The 9,394-nt window shown below is 60.2% G+C and overlaps 1 protein-coding gene across 3 annotated transcripts; it reads right to left on the reverse strand.

The window, feature by feature from the left end:
* Nucleotides 1-765: 765 nt before the first annotated feature.
* On the reverse strand, nucleotides 766-9,156 carry DLK1 (delta like non-canonical Notch ligand 1). 3 transcript variants are annotated; one of them, XM_027571501.2, is made up of 6 exons: nucleotides 8,941-9,156; nucleotides 7,577-7,640; nucleotides 6,965-7,095; nucleotides 3,858-3,999; nucleotides 1,747-2,026; nucleotides 766-1,521 (listed from the first exon to the last, which is right to left on the reverse strand). In XM_027571501.2, exons 1-6 carry the CDS (start codon nucleotides 9,005-9,007, stop codon nucleotides 1,279-1,281), a joined length of 927 nt encoding a protein of 308 aa, XP_027427302.1. In that variant the 5' UTR covers nucleotides 9,008-9,156; the 3' UTR covers nucleotides 766-1,278. The 3 variants fall into 3 exon arrangements, with proteins under 3 accessions (XP_027427302.1, XP_027427301.1, XP_027427300.1); XM_027571500.2 differs by having other exon boundaries at nucleotides 766-1,527; XM_027571499.2 differs by having other exon boundaries at nucleotides 766-2,026.
* Nucleotides 9,157-9,394: the final 238 nt, after the last annotated feature.

Consider the following 9,394-nt stretch of genomic DNA (forward strand, 5'->3'; position numbering starts at 1 on the left):
TAGATGCTCTTTTTTAAAAAAGTCAAATTTATAATTCAAAAGCTGGCTAGGTCTTTCGGGATCTGAGAGTTATTAACTCAGCAACACAAATCAAATCCATAGCTGTGTAGACCAAGGTCTGGGACCTTTGACCACAGAACTAGGAGACGCCCCACGAGCGACAATTTCCCACGAAACCCTGTGGAAACCTTGGTGAGGGCTGTGTTGCTGCTCAGATTTCGCCAGGGGGCACTTGTGGTTCAAGGGGCATTTAAATTTCAAGGGACATCTCTAATCTACAGGGTACAAGGCAGGTAAAGTGCTGGGGATTTGGGGGTGGCTTGGGGCTGCCCAAGTGGCAACTCCAGACTGCACTTGGTGACTCAAAGGGGGCCAATTGCTTCCAAACCGAAAGCGAGCCAGGAGGCTCCCCACTTTGAGAAATGCAGTTAGGATCGATCTCAATACGTCAAGTGTGCATCCAGGATAGGCCAAAACCTGTGGATCCCGGGATGAGACTTTGTCTTCATCAGATCCTAATTTTTAGGGTCAGGAACTGTTTTGGTTCATACCCCTTCGTTCTTCGTTCAGAGTTTTAGAGCCAGAGAGAACTTTGATGGTCACTGCATTCCAGCCCCTCCCTCGAGGGGGGAAGAGGTGGGCCCGGGGTGGGGACAGGGGCTCGCCAAGGATCACACAGCGAGTTAGTGGCAGGGCTGGGACGAGGTCCCGGCCCCCCCAGCAGCCAACCCGGGGCTCTCTCTGCCTGACACACGGCCGCTGCACTCCGCAAAATCTCAAATCAATCTGAAAGATCTAAAGTTTGCGGTGTTGAACTTGATGTGAGTGCGCGTTGGATGTGGCGTGTGAGGATTAACGAACGAAAGAGATTTTAGCCTTTTTCACAGTGGGTGGTCATGCACAGCACTCGTAACGGTTTCACGAGGACCGTGGCCGAGAGCCCTCGGAGAGGGATGTCGGCACCGAGTCCCGGTTCTGTTGCCTTGTTTTTTTTTGGTCTTTTTGATTTTACGTTTAGAGTTTAGAATAACATACTTATTTCTCTTACTTGTTTAAAGATGAAATTCTTATTATTATTTTTCGATCATGCATTAAGAGAGAGCAAGAGGATGCTTTGGGCACTTTGTCACAGAGCAACACAAAGGTAATATAGGTAAGCATAGCGTTCACCAGATTCGACACAAAATAGAGCAAATTCCACCACAAAGAGGAGAACAGACCGCATATAGTGAGCTCTGCGGGACCCCGAGAACAGAGAGGGGCCGGCAGGGGCGCCGCTTAGATGTCGTCTTCGCCGGCCTCCTTGCTGAAGGTGGCCATGTCGACCTTCTCGGGGAAGATGATGTTGACCGCCAGGTCCTCCCCGCTGTTGTAATGCAGCAGCAGGTTCTTCTTCTGCCGCAGCATGCGGTTGTAGCGCAGGTTGGACACCCAGGCCTCGCACTTGTTGAGGAAGACGATGCCCATGGTGCCCAGCACCACCAGACTGGTCAGCACGCCCAGGATGGTGAAGCAGATGGCCTGGCCCTCGGAGAGGAGGGGAGTGCTCTTGTTGAGCTCCTTCATGGATACCTTCAGGATGCGGTGCTCGGGCTGGGGCACCGGCAGCTCGTGCACCCCGGGGGTCAGGCGGTAGGTCAGCCCGTACCCGCTGGGCAGACGGGTGACCTGCTGGGGGCTCGGGGCGCGCTTCCGGCCACAGAGGGGGCCCGTGAACTCGGGCTTGCACAGACACTCGTACCTCACCTGGGTGTGCTGCAGGCAGGTGCCCCCGTTGAGGCACGGGTCGGAGGCGCAGTTGCTCACGGGGCGGCTGCAGGTCTTGTCCACGAAGCCGGCGGGGCATCGGCAGCGGAAGTCGCCCCCGATGTCGGTGCAGATGCCTTGGTTCTCGCACGGGTTCGGGGTGCAGCTGTTGGCCATGATCTCGCAGAAATTGCCTGAGAAGCCAGGGGGGCACAGGCAGGAGGCATGGGAGGCCCGGCCCTCATCATCCACGCAGGTGCCTCCGTGCTGACAGGGGGAACTGCAACACAACAGGGGGACACGGTAAAGGGCCCTCGGGGGGCTGGGCTAGGATGATGTTGCGGGGGGGGGGTTGGAGGGGGCAGCAGGTAGGTGCTTAGGCCCCGTCCGGTGCACGAGCGAGCACCGGCCAGGGAGACACCGGGCGCTGCCAGCCCTGCCCACGAGGGGCTCCTGGGCGGTCCGAGCTGGACGGAGGCGCGCCTGTGGGGTGGGGTGCGCGCCTCACCCCCTCCAGCTGCCAGCCTGGAACACGCCTGACCTCCCGGGCCGACGCCCGTCTCCTCTCCCACCTCTTATGTCATCTCTCCGACCAGAGGCCTGACGGTTAGTCACTGGACAGGTGGGGAAACTGAGGCTGAGAGAGGCAAAGTTAGTGATGACCCAGGGCTGGAGCGAGCCCCCTCCCTCAGCTCCATCCCTGGGCTGCTGGGCAGAGCCGGGGGCCTCGGTACCCCCCGCCACAAGCTCCCTGCGCCACACCACCACCCTGATGGTGACTCGTATTGTCACTTTCGGCGGAGAGCCTGCAGACTATTGTACAGGAAGCCCTTGGGGACACTCAGAGTGAAAGCAAGCCTCCGTCTATCTGCTGGCCCAGCCAGCGTCTGTGCCCGGCTGTTTAATCGTGGGCCATTCACCCAATTGCGGCGTGCAGACCGGAGCTGTTTGCTCAGAGCAGAGCACAGGAGCATTTAATGTAAGTGCTTTTAAACGAGCAGACCCTTTGTCATCTGATAAATGCCAAAACCCAGAGAAGAAAGGGGCTCTAAGCACAACGAAATCAGCATTGCCGCTTGGGGGTGAGGGCTGTATGGGAGCTGGGCTCTGAAGGAACTTCAAGGACCTTAGGCTCTATTTTGACAGACTGGTTCAAGTTGGTTGGAGAGAAAACAAAATATTTTAAAGGTTTCTCTCTGTATTTTCCCATCCCACTAAGAAGCAGACGCAGACTTTGGTTGTGACCCCCTCTCCTCTGACCCTCTCTGAACACTGATCTTTAGATGCTGCACAAATGCCTGTTTGTGGCCTTTGCTGGCCCCAGGGTCCTCCGCAGCCCCCTGGAATGTCAGGTCAAGATAAGCTTATTCTGCCTGGTCTGTCTCCCCCACCCCCCAGCTCCCGGCCCGGGACCCGGCTCCAGTTTGCATTCTTGCAACCGACTGCCTAAGCCCCAGCAGAGGGCTGGGTAGGCTCAGGGTAGCTAAACAGATAAGGGCCGGAAATGGCTTGGCTGCTAGAAAGCAAGTGGCCCTTCTTGTCTGTTGTGCCCACTGCTCAGAAGTCCCAGAGCCCCCGCCCCACTGAGGGCAGCTGAGAGCTGGACCCCCCCAGACCCCACTGGCCAAAGGCCCCTCTCCCCACTCCTGAGCCTTAGCAGATCCCCCCAAGACATCCCCGAAAACCCAGCTACAGAGCCTGCCAGTTCCCCAAAACCACCCCCTAAAATGCAGTGAGTTGGGCTTCACAAAGAGTTTCGCCTCCCCACCCCCCCACCCCCCGGGGCTGCCCTTAGAACACGGTGCGGCTCCCTGTTCCCCTGCTCCGGTTGGCGGGCCCAGTCTACCATCACGCATGCACATCGGGACTTGGGAGCATCAAGGGAATATGAAATCACCTTCGGGGTCCCTTCAGAAATGATGGAAATGACACACTCCCCGCTAAATACCCTGATCTGGGACGGCCCCCCGCGGGGCTGCAGGACAGGCACTTACTCGGTCTTTTGTCAGGCGACAGGTCCGACTGGGCTCGGCTGAAAGGGTCTTTAGGGATGTGAAGCAGGAATCAAAGCAGCATTCATCAGATCACACAGAGTCGGAAAGAATATTTACCCATTGATCACGCAGGGCCCATCTTTCTTCTGACAGTCTTTTCCCGAGAACCCAGGGACGCAGGAGCACTCATAGTGGCCGGAATCGCGGTTCACGCAGGTCCCATTGTTGGCGCAGGGGGTCGAGGCGCAAGCCCGGACGTCTGGGGTGGGGAGGGAAAAGCAGACTTTGTCACCCCTTCCCAGGGAGGGAGAGGGGGACAGGCTGGAAGGAGAGCTTTCTGGATGGGGGCAGGGACAGAGCGCTCCAGCTGGTCAAGGGCAGGGACCCCGAGCGAGCTGCCTCGATGGCTCTGTTTGTGGCCACTGTCAATGGTCACCAAATGGGGTCCTGAGGAAGAACGTATAGTGACCCCCCGAAACTGCAGTGGGTAAGCAGCTCAGGGAGCTGAAGGGGCTCCCTTGGGGTAGGTCACAGGGCCAGAAAAGTCATGACCGCTCGCTGCTCCTCAACCCAGGACAGCCGTCCCCCTTCCCTGGCACCAGGTCCCCTCTCCGGTCCAGCAGCATGACCTTCACTGCAGACCCCTTCTCTCCCCCCAAACGGTGTGTGCCAGGCCAAGGCTCCCAGTGCCTGCCTCCCCTAGACAAATTTTCACATCCTGCTTCTCCTGTTTGCAGCGGGGGGGGGGGGGGGGGGTCCCTGCCATTCAGGGCAACCGCACAGCCCAGCTGTTAAGAAAACACCAGCTGCCCTTCAAAGTTCCCCACCACAGAGGGGCGGGGGAGAAATGGAGACATTTGAAGACCCTGTCGGGAATCAAGAAACCTGATTCAGCCCCAGCACTACCTCCACCTCCTGGTGGTCGCTCTTTCTGCGCTCAGGATCTGAACGGAGGGGCTCGTGGTGGAAAGGCTGTTTCTTTTGAAGGCAGCGAAATTAGAAGTATCTGAGTGCTCTCCTGTCCATGTGGGTTTCCATGAACACTGCTATATTTCCGCCGCCTTTTTACACCTCCCGTCATGCGCACTCATTATGCAGGGCCCGGCCGAGTCAGGGACAGCTAAACAAAGGGGCCTGGGTCAGGGGCTTTCTGCCAGTGGAGACCCCCGCCCCCAGGCAGGGCCAGGAGGGACCTTTTCTAGGCCCGGCTCCAGCCGGCCTCAGGGTTCAGCTCCTCCCCATTCTGTGCCTCACTTTCCCCACTCTCCCTGGTACGTCTGGGCAGGGGGTACCTTTTAGCTTTGGTTTCCCACATTTGAGCTGCCCTGGGGCACCTGCCCAATACAAAGCCAGGGCCAACGAGAGACGCTGCAAGTTAAGGCAGAGTGGGTGGGGGTCCCCGATGCAGAGGCCACACATGTGCGAATTTTTTCTCCCCTCTTTTAAGGAGACCTGCACCCTTGTGGAGGGAGAATGGCAATCAGTCAATAAGGAGCAGCCTGACCGCCATGCTGATGGCCTATCCAGAGCACACGAGGCATTCCCCGGGAGCCCGGCTCAGTATAAGGAAACATAAAGAGGATTTATCACTACGGGAAGGGGCCGGTACAGCTAGCAGGAGAAGGCTCCCGATCCTGTGCGCCCAGCAACCCCGTCACCGGGAATCTTAAATTTAAGCTAAAGAGCTGGCGACCACCGCCCCCCCTTCCCTCCCAGCAGCATCCAGCCCCACGAGCAGAGGATGAGCCATTCTTCCCAACTCCCGGGCCTCCAGCCCAAGGGAAGGGTAGATTAAGCCCGGGCAAGGGGAAAGCTGCCGGGGGTCTCTGCTGGGGCAGCAGCTGGGGCCCTGACAGCCTCAGAGACCCAGAGAAAGGGAGAGAGCCGCTAATCACCCGGAGGGCTGTTTCCTTGGGACCCGGAGTCCCAGGCTGCGAGGCTTTGTCAACCCAGTGAGGAGGGAACATTTTTGTCTGGAAAACTCCATGGGCAGGGAGGGGGCAGTCCTGAACCAGACACCAAAGAAGGTGGGCTCCGGGCTAAAAGCCCTGACCCCAAGAGGTGGCTTTTCGGGGATCCTGTGGGTCCCAAAGCAGCTCAGAGGGTGCGGTGCTGAGGGCCGGCAGAGCCGCTGGTCAGAGCATGAGTCAGCTGCGGGGCCTTTAAGGACCTGAGACAATGTGGTGGGGGGTGGGCTCAATTAGGAAAGCCCTGGAGATGGGGGGCAGGGGTGGGTGGTCAAAACACGCTCTTGCCTTTTCCTTAAGGGAGAGGATTAGGAAGAGCCACAGCTGAGAATTAGCCCAGTTCTGGGGCTAGGAGAAGGGATTTTAGCTGGCTTTTCTCCTGACAACTTCTTCTGTGTCCCTAAGCACGGCCCTTGACTTCCTCGAGCCTCGATTTCCCTAACGGTACCCCTCGTCCCAGCTCATGTTGAGCACCGAAGGACAGAAGCCCTGTGGTGGCTGCCCTACGCTGCTGGGAGTTTTTTCGAGGACTTCAGCTTGCCCCAGCTTCAGGGCAGGCTCTGCCAAAGCAGGATGGACTCAGATGGACATTTTGCAGCCTAAAAATGCAGGGACAGCCAACTCTCAATTTGCTCAGGGTAATGGAGGACAAAGTTTGCATAAATTAATGAAATCAACAGATCACACCAATCTGCACTTTGACCACTTCTCAGCCCATCCCGAACCCCAGCCTCCCCCTACACCTGACCAGGGACACCAGCTCTGTCGGGCCAGCCGGCCCTGACTCAGCTCCTGGCCCCCCACCCCCGCTCACCACCCCCACCCCTTCGTTTGTTTGTTTGTTTGAGTGCTTTTGCAGCCTCCCGTGTGAATTTCTTGGAGGTTTAGCTCTGTGACCCCCCCACCCCGAGCCCTTACCCCCTCGGAGTTTTAGTGACCCGCAGAGGTTACCCAGGCCTCTACCCTTTCAGCTTTGTGGGGCGTGTGCTTATGTCGTGACTCTATTCAACAGGCAGCTCCCTGCTGGCCCCCACAAAGGGCCTTCTCTGGGTGCTGGTGCTGGCCGAGCAGAGGGGAGCAAAATTAAGTCCCTACCTGTGAGGAGGCTCTGGGGGCACCAGCGAGAAGGATATAAACAGATCATTACCATACAGAGCCCTGCGTGTGTGGGAATAAGGCGGGAGGGGGAGGGGAGGCCGCCACGGGCTGGGAGGAGGTGGCTGGGTGCCCAGGGCAGGGGTGGGGTGGGGTGCCCACCTATGTCGCAGAGGTTCCCGTCCCAGCCGTGGTCACAAATGCACTGCCAGGGTTCCACGCAGAGTCCGTTAACACAGCCAGGAAAGGTCACGCATTGGTCACACAGGGGACCCTGCCAGCCAGGCTGGCACCTGCGGGGGGAGGGGAGGGGAAGATGGGGACCTATGAAGGGGGGCAGGAGTGCAGAGGGAGCTCAGGCTGCCTACTGTGGAGCCAAGATCCCTCGGGGGTGTCTGCACAGTACCAGGCCAAGTGGGTCCCAGGAAGCAAATACCAGTCACCTGAACGGAAGAGTATCAACAGAGGACCAGACAGAGGGGTCCCTGAGAGCCCGGGGAAGCAGTGCGTCTTGCCGCAGTGGCCGGCAGTGGTCTCACCCTGCGAGGGGCTTTCCCAACACCCCCCCTGCTGACACGGCAGACAGGAGCCGCGGCTGTCCCCTACCCCCTGCCCCATTCTACCCCTGGCTATCCCCCACCAGTCTTCCTGCGGGGGCGAGACAGCTGTTTGCTGCAGCCCAGCAGCCAAGCCCCCCTTCCTGCCTGACACCACGACTCCCCAGCACTCTGCCCTGACCACCTACGAGATGCCTCTGGGGAGCCACCCCATTACCTGCAAACATTGTCATCCTCGCAGAATCCATTTTGGGGGTGGCAGGCCGGGAAGCATTCAGCTCCTGAGTCACAAGAAAGGTTACACCATTCACCCCACGAGGCCCCAGAGGCCAAGGCAAAGCCTGTCTTCTCCCCAGCAGCCCACAGCCTCCCCGGAGGGAGCCAAACACCCTCCTACCAGCCTGGCACACAGTAGGTGTCTCACATCAGCCCACTCGGGGCGGGGGGGACGGGAAGAGAAAGAAAAATCTCTGCCATGTTCCTGGTTATGGAGTGACCACAGTAAACCACTTAGTTCCTAGGAGCAGGTCAGACATTTAATTCCACCCCCTCAGACCCTCCCCCCCCCCCAGAATACGAAACCTCAAATGCTAAAAGCAGGGGATAGGGAGACAGTGAATGGAAAGCTTCTGACCCCTGGGCCCTCAGCCAAGCCCTCACTTTTGCAAAGTGAGCCTAAAATGGGGAGCAGATTTGGAGGTATTTGGCTTTGGAAAAGGCCAGACAGGTTCACCTGGCAGCCTCGCAGGTAAGGCATCAGGATTTTTCTTAAAGGTTGATCCCCGCTAAACCAGGCACCCAGGTCAAATTCCCCCAAGTTCCCCTACCCCAGACTCTTCATATTAAAAAAGACGCAAGGGTTTTTGCAAAAGAGATTCTGCCACTCTGACGCTATCTAGAGATTCAGACACTCTGGTAGGTGCCTACTGTGTGCGTTCACTTCAACTAGCTCCCCAGCTTTCCAGACGGCCCCCCCATCAGCTCTGGTGCAGTGGGGGCGGGGGGCACTGCGGGAAGGGGCAACTCTCTCACTGTCAGAGACAGATGGCCGCTGCAGACAGAAGTGTCGCAGCCCCTCACCGAGACAAACGCCACGCAGGAGGGGCTTGCGCTGGGCTCCTCGGTGGGAATTTGGTGCTGCGACGGCAAAGCCACCCCCCACAGCCCCCACAGACCTGTTCCTGAACGCGCACGCAGCGACACCCCAAAGTTGCACCCCAGAGCATTTCCACACAGGGCTCCCGAGCATCACCTCGTTTCTCCATACCTCCTGTCTCCGCGCACGACACCCCTGCGAGCGCCACTTCTGCGGGGCGGGAAGGGGCTGGGGTGGGGGGGGGTGGGGGTCCCACACCTCCCCTGCCCCCCTCCCGGGGACGCCAGGGCCGGGCTTGGCATATGCGAGGGTGGCGGGGAGGGCGAGGCAGCACCGTGCGGGGCTTAGGGTTAGGCGGGACGGGCCGGAGTTGGGGCGCATGGGACGGGGCGTGCGGGGCACCGGGCGGCCGGGGAGGTGGGGGGGGCGTCGCAGGCTTCCCCAGAGGGGGCGCGAGCCAGGCCGCCGGAGTGGGGGGGGCTCACCATGGACACTGTGGCCGAAGGCCAGCAGGAGCAAGAGGACGGGCAGGAGGGCTGCGGTCGCGGTCATCGCGGGGCGGCCGGGGTCGCGGTCCCGGGAGCGGCGCGGGCGCGGGTCCGGCTCCGGGCGCCGCGCTGGGCTTCTGGTTGCGGACGCGGAAGGGGGCGCGGGCGCGCGGCGAGGGGAAAGCCAGGGCTGCACCGGGCTGCGCGCTGCGCTCTCCGCCGCCGCCGCCGCCGAGCTGCCGCCGCCGCCGCGCGCGCCGCCCTTTTCGTACCGCCGCCCCCCCGCGGCCCCCGCCCCCCCCCCCCGCCTCCGCGCGCACGGGGCCGGCGCCGGCCAGTCCCGGTGACCCCCGCCCTTCGCGGGGCCGCCCCCCACCACTGCGGCGTCCCGGAAAGCCGCTCGCGCGCACGGAGCGCTCTTGGCTAGACGGGCACAGGTACCCCGCGCACG

The sequence above is a fragment of the Zalophus californianus genome, chromosome 6 (assembly GCF_009762305.2).
Source record: "Zalophus californianus isolate mZalCal1 chromosome 6, mZalCal1.pri.v2, whole genome shotgun sequence".
Classification (NCBI taxonomy): domain Eukaryota; kingdom Metazoa; phylum Chordata; class Mammalia; order Carnivora; family Otariidae; genus Zalophus; species Zalophus californianus.